The 26,854-nt window shown below is 39.4% G+C and overlaps 1 protein-coding gene and 3 long non-coding RNA genes across 5 annotated transcripts in view; 1 reads left to right on the top strand and 3 right to left on the bottom strand.

Moving 5' to 3' along the window:
- Nucleotides 1–290: 290 nt before the first annotated feature.
- LOC113683268 (telomerase protein component 1) lies at nt 291–14,352 on the bottom strand. Of its 2 annotated transcripts, XM_089190353.1 has the most exons (13): nt 14,103–14,352; nt 12,724–13,176; nt 10,972–11,156; nt 10,401–10,629; nt 10,021–10,116; nt 7,696–7,807; nt 6,996–7,316; nt 6,651–6,751; nt 6,142–6,357; nt 5,605–5,817; nt 5,005–5,202; nt 4,531–4,749; nt 291–2,163 (listed from the first exon to the last, which is right to left on the bottom strand). In XM_089190353.1, the coding sequence occupies exons 2-13, from the start codon at nt 12,934–12,936 to the stop codon at nt 1,852–1,854; spliced, it is 2,415 nt and encodes an 804-aa protein (XP_089046479.1). In that variant the 5' UTR covers nt 12,937–13,176; nt 14,103–14,352; the 3' UTR covers nt 291–1,851. The 2 variants fall into 2 exon arrangements, with proteins under 2 accessions (XP_089046479.1, XP_089046480.1); XM_089190354.1 differs by lacking the exon at nt 6,142–6,357.
- Nucleotides 14,353–21,747: 7,395 nt separating this feature from the next.
- Nucleotides 21,748–22,296, top strand: LOC149036886 (uncharacterized). The gene is made up of 2 exons (XR_016181906.1): nt 21,748–21,944; nt 22,077–22,296. It is a non-coding gene; the product is annotated as an uncharacterized LOC149036886 (long non-coding RNA).
- Nucleotides 22,297–23,431: 1,135 nt separating this feature from the next.
- The window catches only part of LOC149036879 (uncharacterized), an 80,997-nt gene continuing 77,574 nt past the window's right edge, over nt 23,432–26,854 (bottom strand). The window contains exons 2-3 of the long non-coding RNA XR_016181903.1: nt 24,455–24,550; nt 23,432–23,658 (exon numbers count right to left, since the gene is read on the bottom strand). This is a non-coding gene — a long non-coding RNA (uncharacterized LOC149036879). The remainder of the gene's footprint in view (nt 23,659–24,454; nt 24,551–26,854) is intronic.
- The window catches only part of LOC149036885 (uncharacterized), a 1,809-nt gene continuing 1,255 nt past the window's right edge, over nt 26,301–26,854 (bottom strand). The window contains exon 2 of the long non-coding RNA XR_016181904.1: nt 26,301–26,466. This is a non-coding gene — a long non-coding RNA (uncharacterized LOC149036885). The remainder of the gene's footprint in view (nt 26,467–26,854) is intronic.

The raw sequence follows: 26,854 nt of genomic DNA, 5'->3' as shown, positions 1-26,854 counted from the left end.
ATTTAGTTTAAGAGGTAGCCTTTTGCTCATTTTGGGGGTTTTCTCAGCCAATCGAAGAGTTGTTACTTAAACAACTGCACACAGTAGACAGCTAAACGGGTTATTTTTTAATTCCTTGAGTCGTTGTATCTTAAAGTTTCATGAAATATATAGATATATATACATTTTGGTTCAGAAACAAATTCGTTGTGTATTTCGAAGAGGAGCACACATTAGATGGCATTACTACAGTTTAAGTTCTTTTTAAGATAAATAGACAATTGTTAGAATTGAAATTACTCCAACACTCGTTGTCTTGTTGTCTCTTTCTTTATTCTCTCTTACTACACAAGTTATTACAACGGGGACTAGCTCTGATCTCTCGAGGAAAGTGTAGGTCACCACTTATAAAGGTGACACTTATGGAGCATCTCTAAGCTTCGTCATGTTTTCACACTTAAATAGCGAATCACGTTAGGCTACGCAGAACGGAGTTCGAAAAACCAAGTAAATACCTTCGCGATGTTTACGCTTCACGAAATGTCTTTCTAACTTAAATTTCTTGGTCTTACAGTCAAGTTTGGGCAAAACAAAAACAAGATTGACAATATAAAAATTATAATAAACTTAGTAACAGAATTAAAATCAGACTTGAAAAGATATCTTAAAAGAAAATAGTCCTTGAAGGCTGTTGCATAACAGCAGAATAAACACAAAATTCGGAGATGAAAGGGCGTACCCAAGGTACCGTCCCTGAAAGAGCTACGTGCTAGTCGTATAAGTTATCTAATTACAAATTCAGTGCGGAAGATCAAAAGTACTACATGTCTACACTTTAAGTCACCTCTAAGAAAAATAGGTTTCGAACGTGCTAAATTCAAAACTCAAAACTATTTTCCTGATCGGGAATTCGACATGGATTTAGCCTAAAAACGAGAGTATTAAATGGATGTAAGTATAAAGCAGGGTTATTTCCAGGATATTCCTGCACGGGATCAATTTTTATAGGGTAGAGTCATTTTCCCAGTAATTAATTATTTTTTTAGCAACATAATGGAAATATACCGGTATCTAGCCGCAAACCGCACTTTACGCAAAACATCTGTTTCCATGTCAATTTCACGATCACGATAAGGAAAAGGTGACCAAACCCTATGTGTAAGGTAAGACCGCCAAAAGGAATAAGAAATGATCAACTGGCTTATTAAAATGTTTACTGAATGGCTCATGCAAATATGTTTTTTCCATTTATTTTCCAACACTAATAAAGGAAACCCTTACAATGTTTTTAGATTAGATATATTTCTATCTTTTTATCGTTTAACACTGTAAATGGTATGATAATAAGATAATAATCCTAATAATCCTATGAAATTCAAGAGAGCAAATTCGGTTAGAGAGACATCTTCAATTGAGTGTCGAAACTAACTCGACAGTGCTATGGTTTTCTCCACTTCGTCCTCTGATTGATCCTTAGAGTTCGTGCCACTTTCCTAGCCAATCACATTCAAATCAAAAACTAATTGTGAGCCAGTCATTCGCGCTTTCCCGCGCTTCAACAACTCGGTTGTTCTTACTTTGCATTCTTATCGGCCTACTGGAATATTTTTCTGCGTACTGTTAGCTGTTATTAATATTTAGGCTTTGGTTTTAGGACGCTCGATGAAAATGCGCTAATAACCAAATACCAGCATAATAAAAACAAAACAGAAGAAAAAACATGAGAATGTAAATTCTTCAATTAGTCCTGGGAAGGTAGGGCTTTGTAATTGCAAGGTCTCCTAGACAGAGGAAGAAAGGCTTGAAGGCTGTACTTATGGCATTACCCGGATGCAAACCCTTTGTGTATCAGCCTTTATAATTTAAGCCAGATCAGTCGGTTACAAGCATAGCACATCTCTTTATCGCTACATTCTCACAAAGAGCACATAAATAAACCATAGCATAGTCGATAAAGGCAGGTTTTCTGCACAAATAACACATTACCAAGTTCGGCGGTCCTAGAAGCTGATGCGCATGACAAACCCTAGCAGCCTGCATGTCATTTCTCCAAGGCGTAAACCGACCACAGATGAAACACGAGTGCTCGCTCAATGCTCCACGTTTCATGTCGCAGAACCTACAGATGTGAACGTTGTGAGAGAAGGCGGTTCCTGGTAGGAGTCTCATGTCACAACGAAAATCCTGGAGGAGAAGACGAGCAGCTCACTATTAACCTTTTTGATCCCTAAGAGTGACTAGAATCTAATTTCCCCTTACAATATCACCCCTGAATCACATATTGAGGGCATGAGAAGAGTGGAAATGATCACCAACTTTGTTAAACGAATTCTCCCTGTCTACACTTTAGGATATGCATGGAGAATAGTATGAATAATTTGCATCTTGATGTTAAAATGTAAAGGGTTATGAGTTAAATAGCGTATGAGACATGCACTGTCAGGAAAATGAGCCCACGCTCCTTCCCCCCACCCCCCCCTTTCTTCTAAGAGCAGCAATTAGTCACGTCACGTACCCTGACCTTCAACGGCCAAGCAGGTCTGGGCAGGTCAAGTCGGGCAGCATGAATACCTTATTCGAAAGAGCGGTAGAATTTGAGCCCATAACCTACAATCGTGACCAAACGTCCCAAAAGCTCGCAAACACACTCTAAATGACTCCAACTCACACATGTATACATAGATATTGCAGATGACATTTGTAGTGGTGCTGTAAATTAATTGATCTCTACCCACCCCCTCCCACCACCAACATTTGTAATGGTGCTTTCAATTGATCGACCTCTCCCTCTACCCAACCCCCTCCCACCACCAACATTTGTAGTGGTGCTTTCAATTGATCGACCTCTCCCTCTACCCACCCCCCTCCCTCCACCAACATTTGTAGTGGTGCTTTCAATTGATGGACCTCTCCCTCTACCCAACCCCCTCCCACCACCAACATTTGTACTAGTGCTTTAACTTTATCGACCTCTCCCTCTACCCACTTCCCCCCCTACCATCAACATTTGTACCGGTGCTTCAAATTGATCGACCTCTCCCTCTACCCACCCCCCCTACTTCCACCACCAACATTTGTAGTGGCGCTTCAAATTGATCGACCTCTCCCTCTACCCACCCTCCTCCCTCCACCAACATTTGTACTGGTGCTTTCAATTGATGGACCTCTCCCTCTACCCAACCCCCTCCCTTCACCAACATTTGTACTAGTGCTTTAACTTGATCGACCTCTCCCTCTACCCACTTCCCCCCCTACCATCAACATTTGTAACGGTGCTTCAAATAAATTGATCGACCTCTCCCTCTCCCTCTACCCACCCCCTCCTACCACCAACATTTGTAGTGGTGCTTTCAATTGATCGACCTCTCCCTCTACCCACCCCCCCTACTACCACCACCAACATTTGTAGTGGTGCTTTCAATTGATGGACCTCTCCCTCTACCCAACCCCCTCCCTCCACCAACATTTGTAGTGGTGCTTTCAATTGATGGACCTCTCCCTCTACCCAACCCCCTCCCACCACCAACATTTGTACTAGTGCTTTAACTTGATCGACCTCTCCCTCTACCCACTTCCCCCCCTACCATCAACATTTGTACCGGTGCTTCAAATTGATCGACCTCTCCCTCTACCCACCCCCCCTACTTCCACCACCAACATTTGTAGTGGCGCTTCAAATTGATCGACCTCTCCCTCTACCCACCCTCCTCCCTCCACCAACATTTGTACTGGTGCTTTCAATTGATGGACCTCTCCCTCTACCCAACCCCCTCCCTTCACCAACATTTGTACTAGTGCTTTAACTTGATCGACCTCTCCCTCTACCCACTTCCCCCCCTACCATCAACATTTGTAACGGTGCTTCAAATAAATTGATCGACCTCTCCCTCTCCCTCTACCCACCCCCTCCTACCACCAACATTTGTAGTGGTGCTTTCAATTGATCGACCTCTCCCTCTACCCACCCCCCCTACTACCACCACCAACATTTGTAGTGGTGCTTTCAATTGATCGACCACTCCCTCTACCCACCCCCCTCCCTTCACCAACATTTGTAGTGGTGCTTTTAATTGATCGACCACTCCCTCTACCCACCCCCCCTACTACCACCACCAACATTTGTAGTGGTGCTTCAAATTGATCGACCTCTCACTCTACCCACCCCCCCCCCCTACTACCACCATCAACATTTGTAGTGGTGCTTCAAATTGATCGACCTCTCTTTCTATCCATCCCATCCCCTCCCACCACCACTAACAACAATGTTAAGAACGAAAGGAAAAGTTAGAGAGATTGAAATCATCACCATTTGGGGGTGGGGGCGGGGGGAGGACAGCACCTCGAATCGCGCTGAGAGTGCTTTTGCAAATGAATGTGATTGACTTTTGTCCAAGAACGTAGCTCCAGTTGCTATCTCAACAACTATAAACTTTAAAACCCAACAGAGGATCAACCAGTTGATTTTCTATTTTAGAAATTTAAGTACTTTCTTTTATGGACTTTTCTCGTCCAACTGCAAGATTTTTTATAGATTTTCAAATTTCAAACTACCTCATAGTAGCGGTCTTTCCATTGTCCTGGTTTTCCAGAGCGCTCCTCGTTCCTCAGAAATTCCAGCAGCCTTTTCCTTTTCCCGGCCAATTTAAGCTGTTCTGGTGCCATGAAGATCACTCGGTCTTTATCTTTACAGTGAAGTTCAAAGTAATCAGCAAGTTTCAAATGGAATTTTTTCTTTTCCTCAGAATCTTGGAGAATAGTTTCCAGGACAACCTGTAAAAATATATTAAAACGCGAATTTTAAGAAATGTGGAAATTTATTTTCGACCAAACTTCGGACACGAATTTCTAAAATCGGACACAAGTGTCCAAAATTTACACACTACCGTCTGAAAACAGACCCTAGTGTCCAAAATCGGACAGTACCGGCCAAATTTGGATGTCGACATCCAAAATCTGATAATATTATCTGAAAACGGACGATTGAGTCCGAAATCGGGCGATGCTGTGTGAAATAAGGTTACTCACCTCTTGTATTGAAGCGTGGAAGAAATCAAGTCTTTCCTCTTCTCTTCTGCCAGCAACGTTTCTAAGAAAAGGTTTCAGTGTTCGACGCACTTGTGCCCAGACCATCATGGCCACAGCTTTGGAAAGGTCATCACTCAGGAGGTATTGGAGCTCTGTTTCACCCAAACCACCTCTGCTGCAAGCCAATAGTCCCAAAACCTTCAAGAAAAATAGAGAACGTTATTTTCGCCAAGTTTAATTTCATCAACATACTACTGCTTGGAAGGGATGAGAATAAAGATGTATGCATCACACTGGCTTTCTGTGCTTTAACCTCATCCACCCACACAGATACTCCGAAAAAAAAAAAAAGGGAGAAGCCAAAAGAACAACTTTTATGGGCAAGTTTCATTTTTAAAAAATTTATTTTACTCCAACGATTGACAAGGTCAGCAGCTTCTTGAAGGAGTGTTCTTAAGTAATATGACGTATGCCTATGGTGACAAGATGACGTCATAAATTTAACTTCTTGTCCTTCTGATTAGAGAAGAACAATCAAACACAAGTTTAAAGTTAAACGACTGATCGGCCACTGAATTCTAATCAGCTAGAGTGAGATACCTTTTGAATGTTGCCGTCTTCGTCCTCTGCTGTGAGCCTGTTCATTATAAACTCCAGAAGTTTTTTCAACGCAGGCGGCAAATCTTTGATGTATTGAGTGATGTTCTCAAAAACTCCAAATACTCTAAGTTCCTCACAAGACAGTGATAGCCAAAGAGGGTTTGACGACCCTTCAGAATCGATCAGCAGTTTCATCTGCTCCGCATCCAGTTTCTTGAAACATCAGACAAAATAGTTAATGATCACCAACAATCAAATGACGCTGAGTCAAAATAAAGCAGTTAGTTGCAACAGCCAATAAAAGAAACGTAAACATCGCAATGAACCAAAGGGAGCTCAAAGAAAGCATACGTGATACTTGCGCCATGCGCGGGAAAAAGCACGTTGTGATAACCTGACTGGTTTTGACTGAAGAGGTGTGACATGTTTTGAACCAAGTAGAGGGAATAAGCGACACTTGGTTTGACTTGACTTGTCTGTCTTAACATTATCTTTGATAGGTCAAAATGCCAGGTATTGAATAGCACTGAACAATACCTTGTTGTATTTGCCCAATTTATGTTCCACTATCTCTTGTCGGGCAGACGTATCAAGGTCTGGTAGAGGAAGGGGTACTGGACTAAGTGCGCGGCGCTTGTCGTACAGGAGGATAGCAGAACGACTGTCAGTCACTGCACTGATTACGCAACGAACATTGTGCGGGAAAGAGCTTGGAAGCCAGTCCATATGTTCTTGGGATTCAACATCTGCTAGCTACCACATAAATTTAAAATTAAGTAAAAAAAAGAAGTCCGCGTAGAGATGAAAGGAAATGCACAAAGTTGCTTTTCATTATGCGACGTGCGCACGTTTAAAAAGGACCTGCATGTTTCTTGACACTAAAAGGCGGGAAATTTTCGCGCCAAAGCTTCGCCGGTGGGCTACGCAAGACATTTACTAACGCGAAACTCGAAGGAAAACAAGAAATTTTGTATATCTTTGGATTTTTCTGCTTTTGTTTTTTAATATACTTGGAAAAGACTGTAAATAAAAGGTCTTACTATTACCTGGTTGACTGCATCGATCATTATCACAAACACCTCTTCCCGTTTACCAAGCTCTTCTACGCCTTCCTTGATCTCTTGTTGAAGTTGTTTCACACTCATGTCTGCATCGAGGGTAAGAAGGAAATGATTCTCTTACTTAACTGCACATAAATCACTGAGTTCTCTCGATTCTTTGTTAAGACGGGAATTTAACACGCAGATTGAGGTTTATCATTGTCTGCGGCCAGTCCTAACTGTGCATAAACATCAGTTTCAAGGGAAAAAATCGCGATTCAGTTTTAAAGATCAGCATTCAAGAATTTGCGAGTGTCTTATACATAAAATGTTCAGTAGCAATGTACAGACCTTCCACACTAAAACCTTTATAAAACCATCGTACAAGCTTTTCCAGGAGTTTTAAAGGTACCGTTGATCCAGGACATGCCCCAACAAAGTGAAAGAACAACGGGAGTCCAAGATTTTGTATCTCCAGCGTACAATAGGCCATGAGTGCTGACTTCCCAGAGCCTGGAGACCCCAGAACTATTAGAGGAGGAAGACGTTCTGAGCCAGACCCATCAGATATGGTTCCATGTTGAACATAGTTCATTACAGTAGTAATCTCTTCCCCACGTCCAAGTACAAGTTGGCCTCTCAATTCAATGAACTGCTTATGCATTGAGAGCTCTGCGGTTTGGAGGATTGGATGTCAAGAAATAAAATTTACAGACAATGTTCTGTGATACTATTGATAATATGCTAGCCAGGCCCTCATGATAAGAGCTGCAGGATGCGCGTTTCTCCGCCTGCAAGAAGATTGAAGACGTGCACACTTTTCATCAGCTTGCTTTGCAAAAGGCCTCACATTTTCTCGCAGATGAAGAAACGCTCGTGCCGATGCGTTGATGACGAGGGTTTGCTATGACTATAACACAACTGACGACAACACGCAGCATTACGACTTGGCCTGTTCTCGAGCCTGGACCTATCAACCGATACTCCTGCGAGCTACCTGTTAAGTCAACCCATTTCCACCTGAAATTAAGCTGCTTCAAAGAAAACTCACCAATTTCTTCCACTGACAATGTCTGGTTTACGGTCGGAATTGATCTGTTGATAGCTGACTTGAAAAATTCGAGCACAATTTGACAGAAAACCTCTAACCCTTTGAGTTTGACCTGCAATATCAATAAAAGTCGAACAAAATAAATTTATTTTTAGTCAAAGGTAAATTGTCTAAACCACTCAGCACTATGACTGATAATGTGGTTGGCTCGAGTGTTGGACTTTCAACAGAGCAATTATTTGTGATGAGGTTGTTTACCTAGCAGAGCTTTACAGAGTGCATCTCTAGATACCTTCTAGTATAAAAGAGTACTGAGCAACTGTTGTGGAAGCTTATTGCAATGCCAAAGCTTCCCACTTCGAAGAAGAAGAAGAAGAGCCCTTGGTCCCCCCTCCAGCAGCAGAAATCAGAAGTGGAAGAATTTTGTGAGTTGCCTTAAATACAGAATTCATTTCAAATTAGGGCTTACTTTTGAAAATGCATGTAAATTTTCTTCTATAGTCAAGAGCGTATTTCTGAGAATATAATGACCAAAACAACCGAATTTTTAAACTTTGGACAATACTGTCCGATTTGAGATTTTGGAAACTTTTGTCAGATTTAAGATTTTGGACACAAGTGGCTGACTTTGTATTTTGGACCCTAGTGGCCGATTTCGTATTTTGGACCCTAGTGGTCGATTTTGTTCTTTGAACATCAGTGGACGATTTTGGATTTTGAACCCTTGTGGCCAATTTTGTATTTTGGACATTCGTGGCCGATTTTGTATTTTGGACATTAGTGGCCAATTTTGTATTTTGGACCCTAGTGGCCAATTTTGTATTTTGGACCCTAGTGGCCGATTTTGTACTTTGGACACTAGTGGCCAATTTTGTACTTTGGACACTAGTGGCCGATTTTGTACTTTGGACACTAGTGGCCGATTTTGTATTTTGGACTCTAGTGGCTGATTTTGCATTTTGGACTCTAGTGGCCGATTTTGTATTTTGGACACCAGTGGCCGATTTTGCATTTTGGACCCTAATGGCCGGTTTGTATTTTAGACTCTAGTGGCTTATTTTGTATTTCGGACTCTAGTAGCCAATTTTGTATTTCGGACTCTAGTGGCCAATTTTGTATTTTGGACTCTAGTGACCAATTTTGTATTTTGGACACCAGTGGTGGATTTTGCATTTTGCACCCTAGTGGCCGATTTTGTATTTTGGACTCTAGTGGCCAATTATATATTTTGAACCATAAACTTTTAGTGGCTAGTTTTGTATTTTGGACCCTACTGGCTGATTTCGTATTTTGGAAACTAGTGGCCAATTTTGCATTTTAGACCCTGGTGGCCAATTATGTATTTTGGATTCTAGTGGTGGATTATGTATTTGGACTCTAGTGGCTGATTTTGTGTTTTTGACCCTAGTGCCGATTTTGCATTTTGGACACTAGTTGCCTATTTTGTATTTTGAACCCTGGTGGCCAATTTTGTATTTTGGACTCTAGTGGTTGATTTGGGATTTTGAACACTAGTGCCTGATTTTGTATTTTTGACATTGAAGGCCTATTTGGGACTTTGGACATTTGTGGCCGATCTTGTAATTTGGACCCTGGTGGCCGATTTTGTATTTTAGACCCTAGTGGCTAATTTTGTATTTTGGACTCTAAGGGCTGATTTTGTATTTTGGACACTAGTGGCTGATTTTGTAAATTGGACCCTGGTGGCCGATTTCATATTTTGGCCCCAGTGGCTGATTTTGTATTTTGAACAGTAGGGGCCGATTTTGTATCTTGGACTCTAGTGGCTGATTTTATAATTTGGGCCTTAGTGCCCAATTTTGTATTTTGGACTCTAGTAGCCAATTTCATATTTTGGACCTTAGTAGCTGATTTCATATTTTGGGCACTAGTGGTTGATTTTGTATTTTGAACCCTAGTAGCCAGTTTTGTATGTTGGACCCTTGTGGCCCATTTCATATTTTGGACACTAGTGGCTGATTTGGCATCTGGGACACTAGTGATCGATCTTGTGTTATGAACTCTAGTGGCCGATTTTGTATTTTGGATTTTTGTGGCCAATTTTGTGGTTTGGACACTAGTGGCTGACTTTTTATTTTGGACACTACTGGCTGATTTTGTATTTTGGACCCTGGTGGTCGATTTTGATTTTTGACCCTAGTGGCCAATTTTGTATTTTGGACACTAGTGGCCAATTTTGTATTCTGGATTAAAAATTAAAAAAATTCCAATTTTTTTGGGACTAATCATGGATTCTTGATATCCTAAGAACTACACACTTAAGTACTTCAAATATATAAAAGCTACAGAAATAGCAATTACTACCTTTGACCTTCCTGTTGATTCATCAATCCCACCATATTGACAAGAATAATCAAATACTTGTCCAGGATATCTTTGTCTCAGATTTTCTTTCAATGCCTTCAAAAGAATTGTGGTATATGTTTTAGAGAAATTTGCCAAACTAGGAAAAAAAACAGTAGATGCTCAACAGTACTCCTTTGGACCTTTACTTCAGTATGCATATTCTCCATACTGTTCTCTGTACATTTCCTAAGGTGCTGTCAAGGAGTATTTGTTTCACTGCAGTCAAGAGCTCCTTTAGGTAAAAGATTACATTAAAGTAGCTGGTACCTCAGGAAAAAAGTAGCAACTGAAAACAGTGGTGTAAAAGTTTATTCATACAGAATTTACCCTTAAATTACCTTTAAATGTGCCTTATTCAGAGGATGATCATCCACAAATGCTTTCATCATCTGTGGGGGCAGATCTGCTAAAAACTCAGAATCTCTCAAAAGAAATAGTGCGTTTTTATTTTGCATCTTGTATGCAGCATGAATGATTTCCATGTGTGTTATTGATGTTGGAAAAATCCACTGGTACTCCTCTTGAATTTCTTTTGATATTTCTGATGACTCTGGAATCCATCCATATCTATAGGTGTAAATGATCTTGTTTAGTTTAAGCATAACTGTTACATTTGTGTATTTGATACAGTTTAAGTGACTTAAATACTAAAAAAAAGGTAACAATCAAAAGTTATTTGAGACTAAAAGCTGTGAGATAACTTATAAATAAGTTAAAAGAATTTGGTTTTAGATCAAGATAAAAACTTCCATCTGATAAGTTTGATTATTCTTGTAACCTGTTTGATGGATAAAGTATGGATATCAAAAAGGAGAAGTTACATGTTAATCACTTCTGGGAGTTTAAGGATTAAGGATTCAGTTTAGACTCTAGAAATTAGAAAAAAAATTTGAAAGTGGTATACATTACCGCTCTCCCAGCATGTTTAAGAAAAATGGTTCCCCATCTGCCTCTGCTGCACAGCGATTAATTTCACCCAAACAAGTTCTGATAGTTGTTTCTGTTGTGGAGTCTTTTGGGACACCCCATCTGAGATCACATTCAATCAAATTGATTGACTTCTCTTCACACCACTCACGCAGCTCTGGAACAACCTATCAGACACAAGACTCATCACAGTAAATCAAGGGCTTAAGTAAAAGCTGGCTACGAGCAGTCTACTGCCCCCCTATAAAACTTCTTGCTGCCGTCTGTGAAGTCTGCAAGTGTTTAGGTTTTGCCTTGTGGCCCCTTCTCCTGTATTCATGTTCACAATACTATAATTCCTAAAGAATTAACCATGGGTAAATAAAAGTGATTTGACCTGGTTTAAAATTCTATTTAGTCCTTTATCATCTGATGCTTAAGTTGAAATTGACTTAGCCAGAACAACTTAATCCTTCAACCCCTAGGGGTGACTGGCAGCTAGTTTCTCCTTACCATATCACCCCTGAATCAAACATTAAGGTCAGGAGAGTAAGGGATCTCATCACAAACTAAAGACGTTCTTGATTGTTAGACAAATTCTCCTTGTCAGCACCTTAGAAAATGTATAGAAAATAGTATGGAGAATATGCATACTGATGTCAGGGTGTAAAGGGTTAAGCTTAATAAGTCTTAACACCAACAGCATCTTCCTCCTTTCTCTTCACACAAAATTCTTTGTATCCACCCTCACTTTACCCAAGGTGACTAGGACTCCTTACCCTCCTCCCATACACCTCTCTTAGTGATGTCTCCAGGGAATCAGAGAACTCTCTATAAATAGTTTCTGACAATTCTTCATTTTCACATGACGTCACACTTCTTGAAGATTTTGAAATTTCAGTTCTGAGCAATGTTAAACAACTGGGTCAGGGGTGCTGGCAATGCCTCATTTTGTTTTGGTACATAATTCTCATTATAAGGAGGCACCAAAGATGCTGCGCCTCGTGTGCCACTTTTTTGTTCTTACCACATTTTGACGTCATCTGTGATCTATTACTGAACAGATGCACGGCAACTTGGAATCTATTTGTTAAATTGTGCACGCTCATGACGTCAGCAAACGAATCCCTTGAGAATTTTGTATTCAATCAGAAAATAAAGTTCATTCACATGCATGAATTCACCTGTCAGTTTTTTGACCAATCTAAGACAAGATCGCTTACAGCGTAGCGAAATGCTTTCCTGAAACAAAATTGTCAACGCGCTGAAGCGTAACAGAGGGAATATTAACCCATTTACAACATTTAAACCATCGGGTTGAAAATGTCATAAAACAATTGGTTTATACGTCAGCTGTGCGTTCATCGAGATATGAAGCACTTGGAAGTTTGGAGAGCACTCAATACACTTGACCTTTAATTCAGAAATAGCCGACAACTGAATCATCTTTTCTATATCTGATGATGATAAAGAAATTGAATACCGTTTACCATTGTATAATCAGAATTGAGTGCTCTTACGCATCTTTCGTGCTCTCCAAACTTCCGCGTGCTCCATATCTCGATGAACGCACGCTGACGTATGAACGTGTTTTCTTTATGAAATATACCCTCAAACTAACTAAGAAGCACCATTTTATAAGAAAATTGAAGACTAGGAAAAAGACAAAAATTAAACAATAATAATTCAAAGCTTGCTTTGTGCAAACTACCGTAAAGGACAAAATGCGAATATTAAAAAAGACACAAGACTTACCTTTTTGACTAAAACTTCCCTTTCGGCATGATAATCGGTGAACGTTGATGAAACAAATAGCCTAACGACTCTCCAACCTCTAATTCTTGGGTCAAAAGGCGATGATAAAGATTTTTTAACCGTTTCATCTCCGCAAATATTCCCGATATCCTGCCAGCACTTGTCAACAACTGCTTGGATTTTTTCTTCCGAAGTTTGTGTTAACTTATTCATCAGATGATCAGCCGTGGTAAATTCCGACAAGAAAGAGGTTCAACGAGTGAATTAGTAATTCAACGTTTAATCAAAGTGGCGACTCAAGCGAACACATCCAGCGAAGTTAATAACTTTTATCTTAACTCCTTACTCGTGAGTATGGTCAACCGTGTGTCTCGAAGCGGAACAATGTATCAAATATCAATGTGAAAACACCGATGAGTCGGACTGGCGACTAAATACAGGAATGGCTCCGACCTGTGATTGGATGATAAAAATAGTAAAGGTTAATAACTTATATCTTAACATGCTGATCACGCGTGTTATCTTGATGATGATTGACGTTGTCATACACGGACAGGGCCGGGTCACATGACGAATCACGGGATTTTTGCTTATAAAACTCTTTGGTCAATTGTTTTGTATTTCAACGTATTTGGATTGAAACGTAGCTACGATAACAGTACGAATGGTATTAATTTCACGATCAGAAAGGTGAATCTTATGTTTGTTTTCATTGTAGTTGTATGGATATTCTTTTTCAATAAATAAGTGATCCAAAACCCTGTGTTTTTTTATGTATGATGTTATTATGTTAAATATTGTTTACGCAATTGTCTTGTCACAGGCGGACCAAGCTCACTTCTCGAGAAAAAGCCAACGATTAATTCATGAACGCGTCACGCGTTGTGTGACTCGGTGTTAAGTTACGAGAGGAACTGTTGGAAATTTGAACACGTTATAAGGAATAGTATAGGGAACGAAGTATGGTCGATTTACAACGATAAATATTTCGAAATATGAACATTTTTCTCGTAAAATCAATAAAACTTACTCATACCCTGTGTATCCGTTGTATTTTCTGGCGATTTCTGCCGTTTTAAGCTTGTTGTGGTCATGACAATTTTAAAGCATGTCACGGAAAGAGCGCTGCAGTCACGGAATTTACGGTTATTTGGCATTAACACTATATTTGTGTTTGTTTTTGAATCCCAAACCCTCAGTTATAAGTCGAACCCTGTTTCTAGTGAAAAAATCTCCCAAACTTTTGTGTCAAATACTGAAAAAATCGCTTGGCTCATAGGTGAAGAGATACGGTATGCAGATTATCTAATCATCTCCTTTTTAGATCAAATAAGAATCAATGAAACTCAAAGCTAAGTTTGTTTTCAAGGTGAACCTACCTGATGTGTTCTGATCGATCTGGCGGTCCTGACTGATGGCGAGGGCGTATAACGTGTAGTAATAAAATCAAGTCACAGTAAGCCTCAAGAAATTTTCTGGAATATGCGGCTCCCCACTGGCTGTCAATGATACATTTACTTTTTTAATTGTCGTTTTTTTGGACTCGATTCACGTTCACCGTACTCGAATAGCAATTCAAGTACCATTTCAGGATCAATGCTGCCATCTGGGCACCAACACGAAATCGCTGAGGTGTTCACATGCTGATCACGAGTGTTATCTTGATGATGATTGACGTTGTCATGCACAGACAGGGCCGGGTCCCATGACGAACACGAGATTTTGCTTATAAAACTCTTTGGTCAATTGTTTTGTATTTCAACGTATTTGGATTGCGATCTCCTGGAGCATTAGAGCGCAAACGCGCAAAATACTTACAGACGCATATACAAGTCGTATTAATCGCGGCTAATCCACACTGAAAGATGTTATTGAGCGGTAATTTTGGAACGGATTGAGTCGCGAACGCTTGAAAGCCATGAAAGCCTTGAATGCCTTGTATGCTAAGTATGCCAATGTCTTAGTTGAAAAACGTTCACTTGTTGTAAAAAGCAAAATCTGAAATCTGAAATCAAACTGCATATACTCTATGCAATCTATTGAATAACGCTACTACCGTGAGACTGAAGAACATAACTATATGGGATGCAAACTGCTTGTGAAGAAAGGCGACATGTTAGATTCACTTGATGGCAAGGAACGTAGCTACGATAACAGTACGAATGGTATTAATTTCACGATCAGAAAGGTGAATCTTATGTTTGTTTTCATTGTAGTTGTATGGATATTCTTTTTTAATAAATACGTGATCCAAAACCCTGTGTTTTTTTTGTGTATAATGTTGTTATGTTAAATATTGTTTACGCAATTGTCTTGTCACAAGCGGCCCAAGCTCACTTCTCGAGAAAAAGCCAACGATTAATTCATGAACGCGTCACGCGTTGTGTGACTCGGTGTTAAGTTACGAGAGGAACTGCACGTTATAAGGAATAGTACAGGGAACGAAGGATGGTCGATTTACAACGATGCATATTTCAAAATATGAACATTTTTCTCGTAAAATCAATAAAACTTACTCATACCCTGTGTATCTGTTGTATTTTCTGGCGATTTCTGCCGTTTTAAGCTTGCTTTACCATCACTGTTGTTCACATCATCTACTTTTATTACGTTGATAAAATCTGTACAGACATCACACTAACCAACTCGCGCGCAAAGTAAGAAGACTATATTGAAGGCTTGAAATAATATTGCGATCGATTTTCATCAAGAAATGGGCCAGGAATATTCCTCAATACTGCAAATAATCGTGAAGGCGGATTGCAGAAAAGCGATTGCGTGACGCTCGATAAGCTGTAAGATGGCATGTTATTATATACCAGACGTAAAAACTGTTCAGATTCTTAGTCTGCATTTTGTACCCACTCTGCAGTCTGCAGTCTATATTTTGTATCCGGTCTGCAGTCTGCTGTCTGCATTTTGTACTAACAGGTATCCGTGGCACCAATACAGTTTATTTTTGGTTACATTTATTCGCAAAACACACATAATCTACCACAAAATACCTGTGAGTGAGGTAATTCGACATTTTCGTTCCTTCCCACATTAATATTCTTTTCTCCTTTTGTAAGAATGTAGACATCACTCACAATGTTTCAAGTAATCCACCCACCCTACAAAAAAGGAACTCTTGCACGCATAGCATGCCTATGTTTTGAAATAGGTGTATGCCCTTGGCCAGACTTGAGTGCACTATTTCAGTATACTAGTCCGACACCCGTAGTATCACTACACTTGATTCCAAGGATCCAGTACCATCTAGGTATCCCAGTTACCCTGCTCACAGGGTCTAGTTTTTTACTGGGATACCTGTGGTAGCCCAGTCTTAAAATGCCTTTGTTTTTTTGTCGTTTTTTTTTTTTTTTTCCTCCGCCACAAAATGGAAAAATTGCGCAATAGTACCCAGAGGTCATTGGGCCCTCAACACCATGACAACCAACTGTGATCCAATGAGGTGTTCACATGCTGATCACGCGTGCTATCTTGATGATGATTGACGTTGTAATGCACGGACAGGGCCGGGTCACATGACGAACACGAGATTTTTGCCCATAAAACTATTTTGTCAGTCGTTTTGTATTTCAATGTAATTGGATTACGATCATCTGGAGCATTATGGGGCAAACGCTCAAAATACTTATAGATGCATACACAAGTCGTATTTGTTCGCGGCCAATCCACACAAAAAGATGTTATTGAGCGGTAACCGTGAGACTGAAGAACAAAATTCAAATGGATGCAAACTGCTTGTGAAGAAAGACGACATGTTGGATTCACTTGATGCCAGGGAACGTAGCTACGATAACAGTGCGAATGGTATTAATTTCACGATCAGAAAGGTGAATCTTATGTTTGTTTTCATTGTAGTTGTATGGATATTCTTTTTTAATAAATACATGGTCCAAAATCCCGTGTTTTTTGTGTATAATGTTATTATGTCAAGTATTGTTTACGCAATTGTCTTGTCACAGGCGACCCAAGGTCACGTTTCGAGAAAGAGCCAACGATTAATTCACGAACGCGTCACGCGTTGTGTGACTCAGAGTAAGTTATTCTAGGAACCGTTGAAAATTTGAACACGTTATCAGGAATAGTATAGGGAACGAAATATGGTCGATTTACAATGATAAGTATTTCGAAATATGAAGATTTTTCTCGTAAAATCAATAAAACTTACTCATACCCTGTGTATCCGTTGTAGTTTCTGGCGATTGTTGCCGTTTTAAGCTTGCTTTACCATCACTATTATTCACGTCATCTACTTTTATTACACTGGTAAAATCTGTACAGACATCACACCAACCAACTCGCGCGCAAAGTAAGAAGACTATGTTGAAGGCTTGAAATAATATTACGATCGATTTTCATCAAGAAATGGGCCAGGAATTTTCCACAATTGTGCAAATTATCGTGAAGGCTGATCGCGGAAAAGCGATTGCGTGACGCTCGGTAAGCTGTAAGATGACATGTTATTATATACCAGACGTAAAAACTCTTCAGATTCTCAGTCTGCATATTTTACCCACTCTGCAGTCTATATTTTGTATCCGGTCTGCAGTCTGCTGTCTACATTTTGTACTAACAGGTATCCGTGGCACAAATACAGTTTATTTTTGGTTACATTTATTCGCACAACACACATAATCTACCACAAAATACCTGTGTGTGAGGTAATTCGACATTTTCATTCTTTCCCGCGTTAATAATCTTCTTTCCTTTTGTAAGAACGTAGACCACTTACAATGTTTCAAGTAATCCAGCCACCCTAGAAAAAATAACTCTTGCATGCATAGCATGCCTATGTTTTGAGACAGGTGTATGCCCTTGGCCAGACTTGAGCTCACTATTTCAGTATACTAGTCCGACACGCGTAGTATCACTACACTTGATTCCACGGATCCAGTACCATCCAGGTATCCCAGTTACCCTGCTCACAGGGTCTAGTTTTTTTTTCCTCCGCCACAAAATGGAAAAATTGCGCAATAGTACCCAGAGGTCATTGGGCCCTCAGCACCATGACAACTAACTGTGATCCAATGAGGTGTTCACATGCTGATCACGCGTGCTATCTTGATGATGATTGACGTTGTCATGCACGGACAGGGCCGGGTCACATGACGAACACGAGATTTTTGCCCATAAAACTCTTTTGTCAGTTGTTTTATGTTTCAACGTGTTTGGATTACGATCATCTGGTGCATTATGGCACAAACGCTCAAAATACTTATAGACGCATACACAAGTCGTATTGTTCGCGGCCAATCCACACAAAAAGATGTTATTGAGCGGTAATTTTGGAACGGACTGAATCGCGAACGCTTGAAAGCCATGAAAGCATTGAATGCCTTGTATGTCTTGTATGCTAAGTATGCCAATGTCGTAGTTGAAAACGTTAACTCGTTGTAAAAAGCAAAATCTGAAATCTCAGTGAAACTACATATACTCTATGCAATCTATTGAACAACACTACTACAGTGAGATTGAAGAACAAAATTCAAATGGATGCAAACTGCTTGTGAAGAAAGACGACATGTTGGATTCACTTGATGCCAGGGAACGTAGCTACGATAACAGTGCGAATGGTATTAATTTCACGATCAGAAAGGTGAATCTTATATTTGTTTTCATTGTAGTTGTATGTATATTCTTTTTTAATAAATACATGATCCAGAATCCCGTGTTTTTTGTGTATAATGTTATTATGTTAAGTATTGTTTACGCAATTGTCTTGTCACAGGCAACCCAAGGTCACGTCTCGAGAAAGAGCCAACGATTAATTCACAAACGCGTCACGCGTTGTGTGACCCAGAGTAAGTTATGCTAGGAACCGTTGAAAATTTGAACACGTTATAAGGAATAGTATAGGGAACGAAATATGGTCGATTTACAACGATAAATATTTCGAAATGTGAAGATTTTTCTCGTAAAATCAATAAAACTTACTCATACCCTGTGTATCCGTTGTAGTTTTTGGCGATTGTTGCCGTTTTAAGCTTGCTCTACCATCACTGTTATTCACGTCGTCTACTTTTATTACATTGGTAAAATCTGTACAGACATCACACCAACCAACTATGTTGAAGGCTTGAAATTATATTACGATCGATTTTCATCAAGAAATGGGCCAGGAATTTTCCACAATAGTGCAAATAATCGTGAAGGCTGATCGCGGAAAAGCGATTGCGTGACGCTCGGTAAGCTGTAAGATGACATGTTATTATATACCAGAAGTAAAAACTCTTCAGATCCTCAGTCTGCATTTTGTACCCCCTCTGCAGTCTATATTTTGTATCCGGTTTGCAGTCTGCTGTCTACATTTTGTACTAACAGGTATCCGTGGCACCAATACAGTTTATTTTTGGTTACATTTATTGGCACAACACACATAACCTACCACAAAATACCTGTGTGTGAGGTAATTCGACATTTTCATTCTTTCCCGCGTTAATAATCTTCTTTCCTTTTATAAGAATGTAGACCACTTACAATGTTTCAAGTAATCCACCCACCCTACAAAAAATAACTCTTGCATGCATAGCATGCCTATGTTTTGAGACAGGTGTCTGCCCTTGGCCAGACTTGAGCTCACTATTTCAGTATACTAGTCCGACACGCGTAGTATCACTACACTTGATTCCACGGATCCAGTGCCATCCAGGTATCCCAGTTACCCTGCTCACAGGGTCTAGTTTTTTTTTTTTTTTTCCTCCGCCACAAAATGGAAAAATTGCGCAATAGTACCCAGGGGTTATTGGGCCCTCAACATCATGACAACTAACTGTGATCCAATGAGGTGTTCACATACTGAACACGCGTGTTATCCCTCGACACCATGACAACTAACTGTGATCCAATGAGGTGTTCACATGCTGATCACGCGTGTTATCTTGATGATTGACGTTGTCATGCACAGACAGGACTGGGTCACATGACGAACACGAGATTTTGCTCATGAAACTCTTTAGTCAGTTGTTTTGCATTTCAACTGATTTGGATTGCGATCTCCTGGAGCATTATAGCGCAAACGCGCAAAATACTTACAGACGCATATACAAGTCGTATTAATCGCGGCTAATCCACACTGAAAGATGTTATTGAGCGGTAATTTTGGAACGGATTGAGTCGCGAACGCTTAAAAGCCATGAAAGCCTTGAATGCCTTGTATGCTAAGTATGTCAATGTCTTAGTTGAAAAACGTTCACTTGTTGTAAAAAGCAAAATCTGAAATCTGAAACCAAACTGCATATACTCTATGCAATCTATTGAACAACACTACTACCGTGAGACTGAAGAACATAACTATATGGGATGCAAACTGCTTGTGAAGAAAGACGACATGTTGGATTCACTTAATGGCAAGGAACGTAGCTACGATAACAGTACGAATGGTATTAATTTCACTATCAGAAAGGTGAATCTTATGTTTGTTTTCATTGCAGTTGTATGGATATTTTTTTTAATAAATACGTGATCCAAAACCCTGTGTTTTTTTGTGTATAATGTTGTTATGACAAACATTTTTTTACGCAATTGTCTTGTCACAAGCGGCCCAAGCTCACGTCTCAAGAAAAAGCCAACGATTAATTCATGAACGCGTCACGCGTTGTGTAAATCGGTGTTAAGTTACGAGAGGAACTGCACGTTATAAGGAATAGTACAGGGAACGAAGTATGGTCGATTTACAACGATACATATTTCGAAATATGAACATTTTTCTCGTAAAATCAATAAAACTTACTCATACCCTGTGTATCCGTTGTATTTTCTGGCGATTTCTGCCGTTTTAAGCTTGCTTTACCATCACTGTTGTTCACATCATCTACTTTTATTACGTTGATAAAATCTGTACAGACATCACACCAACCAACTCGCGCGCAAAGTAAGAAGACTATATTGAAGGCTTAAAATAATATCGCGATCGATTTTCATCAAGAAATGGGCCAGGAATATTCCACAATAGTGCAAATAAATAAATAATTGCAGAAAAGCGATTGCGTGACGCTCGGTAAGCTGTAAGATGACATGTTATTATATACCAGACGTAAAAACTCTTCAGATTCTCAGTCTGCATTTTGTACCCACTCTGCAGTCTGCAGTCTATATTTTGTATCCGGTCTGCAGTCTGCTGTCTGCATTTTGTACTAACAGGTATCCGTGGCACCAATACAGTTTATTTTTGGTTACATTTATTCGCAAAACACACATAATCTACCACAAAATACCTGTGAGTGAGGTAATTCGACATTTTCGTTCTTTTCCACATTAATATTCTTCTCTCCTTTTGTAAGAATGTAGACATCACTCACAATGTTTCAAGTAATCCACCCACCCTACAAAAAAGGAACTCTTGCACGCATAGCATGCCTATGTTTTGAAATAGGTATATGCCCTTGGCCAGACTTGAGCTCACTATTTCAGTATACTAGTCCGACACCCGTAGTATCACTACACTTGATTCCAAGGATCCAGTACCATCCAGGTATCCCAGTTACCCTGCTCACAGGGTCTAGTTACTGGGATACCTGTGGTAGCCCAGTCATAAAATGCCTTTGTTTTTTTGTCTTTTTTTACTGGGATACCTGTGGTAGCCCAGTCATAAAATGCCTTTGTTTTTTTGTCTTTTTTTTTACTGGGATACCTGTGGTAGCCCAGTCATAAAATGCCTTTGTTTTTTTGTCTTTTTACTGGGATACCTGTGGTAGCCCAGTCTTAAAATGCCTTTGTTTTTTTGTCGTTTTTTTTTTTTTTTCCTCCGCCACAAAATGGAAAAATTGCGCAATAGTACCCAGAGGTCATTGGGCCCTCAACACCATGACAACTAACTGTGATCCAATGAGGTGTTCACATGCTGATCACGCGTGCTATCTTGATGATGATTGACGTTGTAATGCACGGACAGGGCCGGGTCACATGACGAACACGAGATTTTTGCCCATAAAACTATTTTGTCAGTCGTTTTGTATTTCAATGTAATTGGATTACGATCATCTGGAGCATTATGGGGCAAACGCTCAAAATACTTATAGATGCATACACAAGTCGTATTGTTCGCGGCCAATCCACACAAAAAGATGTTATTGAGCGGTAACCGTGAGACTGAAGAACAAAATTCAAATGGATGCAAACTGCTAGTGAAGAAAGACGCCATGTTGGATTCACTTGATGCCAGGGAACGTAGCTACGATAACAGTGCGAATGGTATTAATTTCACGATCAGAAAGGTGAATCTTATGTTTGTTTTCATTGTAGTTGTATGGATATTCTTTTTTAATAAATACATGATCCAAAATCCCGTGTTTTTTGGGTATAATGTTATTATGTCAAGTATTGTTTACGCAATTGTCTTGTCACAGGCGACCCAAGGTCACGTTTCGAGAAAGAGCCAACGATTGATTCACGAACGCGTCACGCGTTGTGTGACTCAGAGTAAGTTATTCTAGGAACCGTTGAAAATTTGAACACTTTATAAGGAATAGTATAGGGAACGAAATATGGTCGATTTATAACGATAAGTATTTCGAAATATGAAGATTTTTCTCGTAAAATCAATAAAACTTACTCATACCCTGTGTATCCGTTGTAGTTTCTGGCGATTGTTGCCGTTTTAGGCTTGCTTTACCATCACTATTATTCAAGTCATCTACTTTTATTACATTGGTAAAATCTGTACAGACATCACACCAACCAACTCGCGCGCAAAGTGAGAAGACTATGTTAAAGGCTTGAAATTATATTACGATCGATTTTCATCAAGAAATGGGCCAGGAATTTTCCACAATTGTGCAAATTATCGTGAAGGCTGATCGCGGAAAAGCGATTGCGTGACGCTCGGTAAGCTGTAAGATGACATATTATTATATACCAGACGTAAAAACTCTTCAGATTCTCAGTCTGCATATTTTACCCACTCTGCAGTCTATATTTTGTATCCGGTCTGCAGTCTGCTGTCTACATTTTGTACTAACAGGTATCCGTGGCACAAATACAGTTTATTTTTGGTTACATTTATTCGCACAACACACATAATCTACCACAAAATACCTGTGTGTGAGGTAATTCGACATTTTCATTCTTTCCCGCGTTAATAATCTTCTTTCCTTTTGTAAGAACGTAGACCACTTACAATGTTTCAAGTAATCCAGCCACCCTTGAAAAAATAACTCTTGCATGCATAGCATGCCTATGTTTTGAGACAGGTGTATACCCTTGGCCAGACTTGAGCTCACTATATCAGTATACTAGTCCGACACGCGTAGTATCACTACACTTGATTCCACGGATCCAGTACCACCCAGGTATCCCAGTTACCCTGCTCACAGGGTCTAGTTTTTTTTTTCCTCCGCCACAAAATGGAAAAATTGCGCAATAGTACCCAGAGGTCACTGGGCCCTCAACACCATGACAACTAACTGTGATCCAATGAGGTGTTCACATGCTGATCACGCGTGCTATCTTGATGATGATTGACGTTGTCATGCACGGACAGGGCCGGGTCACATGACGAACACGAGATTTTTGCCCATAAAATTCTTTTGTTAGTCGTTTTGTATTTCAACGTGTTTGGATTACGATCATCTGGAGCATTATGGCGCAAACGCTCAAAATACTTATAGACGCATACACAAGTTGTATTGCTCGCGGCCAATCCACACAAAAAGATGTTATTGAGCGATAATTTTGGAACGGACTGAATCGCGAACGCTTGAAAGCCATGAAAGCATGGAATGCCTTGTATGTCTTGTATGCTAAGTATGCCAATGTCTTAGTTGAAAATGTTAACTCGTTGTATAAAGCAAAATCTGAAATCTGAAACCAAACTGCATATACTCTATGCAATCTATTGAACAACACTACTACCGTGAGACTGAAGAACAAAATTCAAATGGATGCAAACTGCTTGCGAAACAAGCGACTAAATACAGGAATGGCTCCGACCTGTGATTGGATGATAAAAATAGTAAAAGTTCATAAGTTATATCTTAACTCCTAGCACGTGAGTATTGTTAACCGCGTGTACCGAAGCGGAACAATGAAATATCGATGCGAAAACACCGACGTGTCAAACAAGAAATGGCTACTTACATAGCGAAGATAAGGCAGAGTCTATCTTCTTCAGCTAGGTCGTTCAGCGATATTCCGGCGATGAAAAAGTCATCCGCTGCCAATTTCCGCTGACAAAACTAATTTAGTCTGTCTAGGCGGACGACCAGAGACTGGAGCCATTCTTGTATTTCACCGCTGACAGGAATGGCTCCAACTCATGCGTATATTAATTTTTTGGTTCTGGCTAAATAATTTATATACAGATAAAAATTGAAAAAGCTATTTATTAGGTTCTTCTTATGTTGAAGTCTACAGTGCTTGCAAATGAAGCCCTCTTTTATTTCTACAGGGCCATGTAGTTTCTAAGTTTTAAAATAATGCAGCAACTGCATACCATGTTTGAAAGATCACGCAAGGTTGCGTGACGCTGCCACCGATGTTTTTAATTTACAGTATGCTCTACTGGAGAAGTATGGCTTGCCCGCAATCGAGGGAATTTTTTTCGTGGAAACAGATTTTCTAGGTAATTGTTCACATGAAGGACAAACCCATTCATCGGGTTCTTGATCTATTTTTGCACAACACCCAAAGGAAGAAAGTCGCGGATTAATTTTGCTTGGTAATTTCTAACAACTCCACTAGACCTAAAAAAGGAAAAAAACAAAACAAAACAAAAAAAGTGTCTTACCAGTTAAACCAGTGGCAGTAGCCCTCGCACTGAATCATATCGAAGTACCTTGACTGTTTGCAGTGATAGCACAACCAATCTTTGAACAGTTTTTGGCTATAACAAGAAAGAGTAAAATGATTTTATAAAACATGTTCCAAAATTAATGAAGGCTGTTCATCACATGACATAGTATTGGAACGAGTGTATCTCATTAGTTATCGTATCACACTACTGTTTTAGACAAGGTATTTATACCACTTAAATTTAAGAAAGAATGAGTGGACCATAAACTACATTTTCTGTACGAGCCATCCTAACCTAATTTGCCAACTGCTTTCCAGGCATCATCTGTAAAAAACCTCTTCAATTTTTCAAATTTGAAAATTTTCAGCTAAAACCGCGGCTCCCAAAAAATATTTCTCATCTTGCCTAATAAATTTTCAAAAGAAATTTTCAAATTTTCACAACTTTGCCTATTCCTGCTCGTAGGTCCAGGTAAGCCCTTATGGTCACTGGTCATAGCTGCTAACAATGGTTTATAACTATACGCGTTTAGTGTTACCTCGTAAAACTCCCCGAAGAAGTTACGAGAGTTAGACGAAACGCGTCAGAGAATAAAGAAGTTTTACAACTACTGTTCGTACAGCACTGCTCACCATTTTAGTTTTTAATTTTTTAAAAATTTTTTTTTAAAAATTACTAAAAAGTTATTGAAAAAAAATTAATAAACGTTTGAGTCGGAGCTATTCCTGTCGGTCAGCATTAGATTCCATCCACCAAAACCACCTCGGTCGAGAGGGACTGAGATGGAATATTTAATGACTTGCAAAACATAACCGAAGATTCTCGGAAATCCGCAAGTGATGTAGCCGAACATCAAAAGCTGTAAATCCCATGATTCTTGAGGAACAAACAGAAACAGCATAGCGAGAATTTTAAGTCGCGAACCATTGATGGTAGACATGCAGATAATTTAGGATACGTAAATTCTGTTAATGAGGCGCTTAAACTTATTGCGGAATTTGAAACAGGATTGACGACGAAGTTTTCTTTCTTTAAAGCTGTCAAAGGTTTCGGGAACATATATTTATATATATTTGATAAAGCTCTTTAGCATTACAAAGCTTTGCTATCGCTATTGTGCATTCTCACTAGTTTGTCTAGTTCAAGTCCTCTGGCATGGCTTGGATGATACCACAATCGTGGAATCATTCGGGTTAATTTAATCCTTACACCTCCTTCCTCGGACAGAAGTCACAAAATACTGGGGGAAGATGCATGAGATATTTAAGGAGCAAAAATTCGTTTTTTAATGGTGTGCCTTTCCTAATTTTGGGAAGGAAAGTGTTCAATTGTCAGCACGGCATAGATTGAACAGCTGGAGAGAAAAGGAAACGAAAAGATACAGAAGAAGTACTGTATATAATAATTTCTTTTTATCCTCAACCTTTGTGTTTCTGTCAACTATGGCTTGCTAATTTGAAAGGTCAAATACATGAATGGGTCATATGACATTGATCTCAGAATACTTTTATGACAAACGTGATAACAGTTCAATCTTGGCTAAATTGAAGATGGTTTAGAAGTTAACAATTGTAAGAACTTTTCACTAACATATGCTGCTGACAAAGGAGAAAATATATGCAATTCTGCATTTTTTGCATTCTATCAAGCAATCATATGTTTGCTCCTTATCACGCTATGACACTTCCGTTTTGTCACATTCCAAAAAATAACTTGAGAAATACACTGTCACTCATCTTACACTGTTATATTTACCTATTACAGAAGGCTGGAAACAAAGATTTTGTTTTCAAGAAAATAAGATTTCTTGTCCAAGACACAAGGAAGTTTGACTGCGAAGCACAGATAAAAATGCGAGAAATTTTATTTTTTTCAGAGAACAAGGTAGTTCTACTCATGTATAAACAGAACAAATGCGATTTAATAAATCAGATATGCGGCATGACTCCTTTTCTTCCATCCCCACTCAAAACAAGCAAACACACCTATAGAGGTTCCAGTCTGGTCTGCAAATGAAAAGGAGGAAGGTGATCACTGCAAAATTAAGCATTAGGGTTCTTATTTATAACATATTGATTATTGTATACTGATATCTAGAAATTAAGGTTGCAAGTAGCAGCCAGCTGAGTTATAGTTTGAGTTTTATCAAGTCCAGTACTTTGTTAAATTTAGAGTAACCTTGACTTGAGAGAGGAAAATTGAGGAGCTGTAATATACTAATCATCAATTAGGGACCACAAAGAAAAATTTATTTATAGAGACTTTTGAAGGAGAGGGGTAAGACTTGTGACAAGCTGGCAGACATATAGATAAACTTTACTGCTAAATGGGTTACAATACAAAGTGCTCAGTATTTGGATCAGCTATGGCTCAACTTAAACTTTGCTTTAGCTT

The sequence above is a fragment of the Pocillopora damicornis genome, chromosome 12 (genome assembly GCF_964200805.1).
Source record: "Pocillopora damicornis chromosome 12, jaPocDami1.2, whole genome shotgun sequence".
Classification (NCBI taxonomy): domain Eukaryota; kingdom Metazoa; phylum Cnidaria; class Anthozoa; order Scleractinia; family Pocilloporidae; genus Pocillopora; species Pocillopora damicornis.
This window is presented reverse-complemented; position numbering and strand designations above follow the sequence as displayed.

Coding starts and splice junctions, on each gene's coding strand:
- LOC113683268 (XM_089190353.1), bottom strand. CDS start 12,936: ATGAATAAGTTAACACAAACTTCGGAAGAAAAAATCCAAGCAGTTGTT. Junction 10,117..10,400: donor TGAATAAGGCACATTTAAAG/GTAATTTAAGGG, acceptor ATTCTTTTGAAG/GCATTGAAAGAAAATCTGAG. Junction 7,317..7,695: donor ATTGTCAGTGGAAGAAATTG/GTGAGTTTTCTT, acceptor TCCAAACCGCAG/AGCTCTCAATGCATAAGCAG.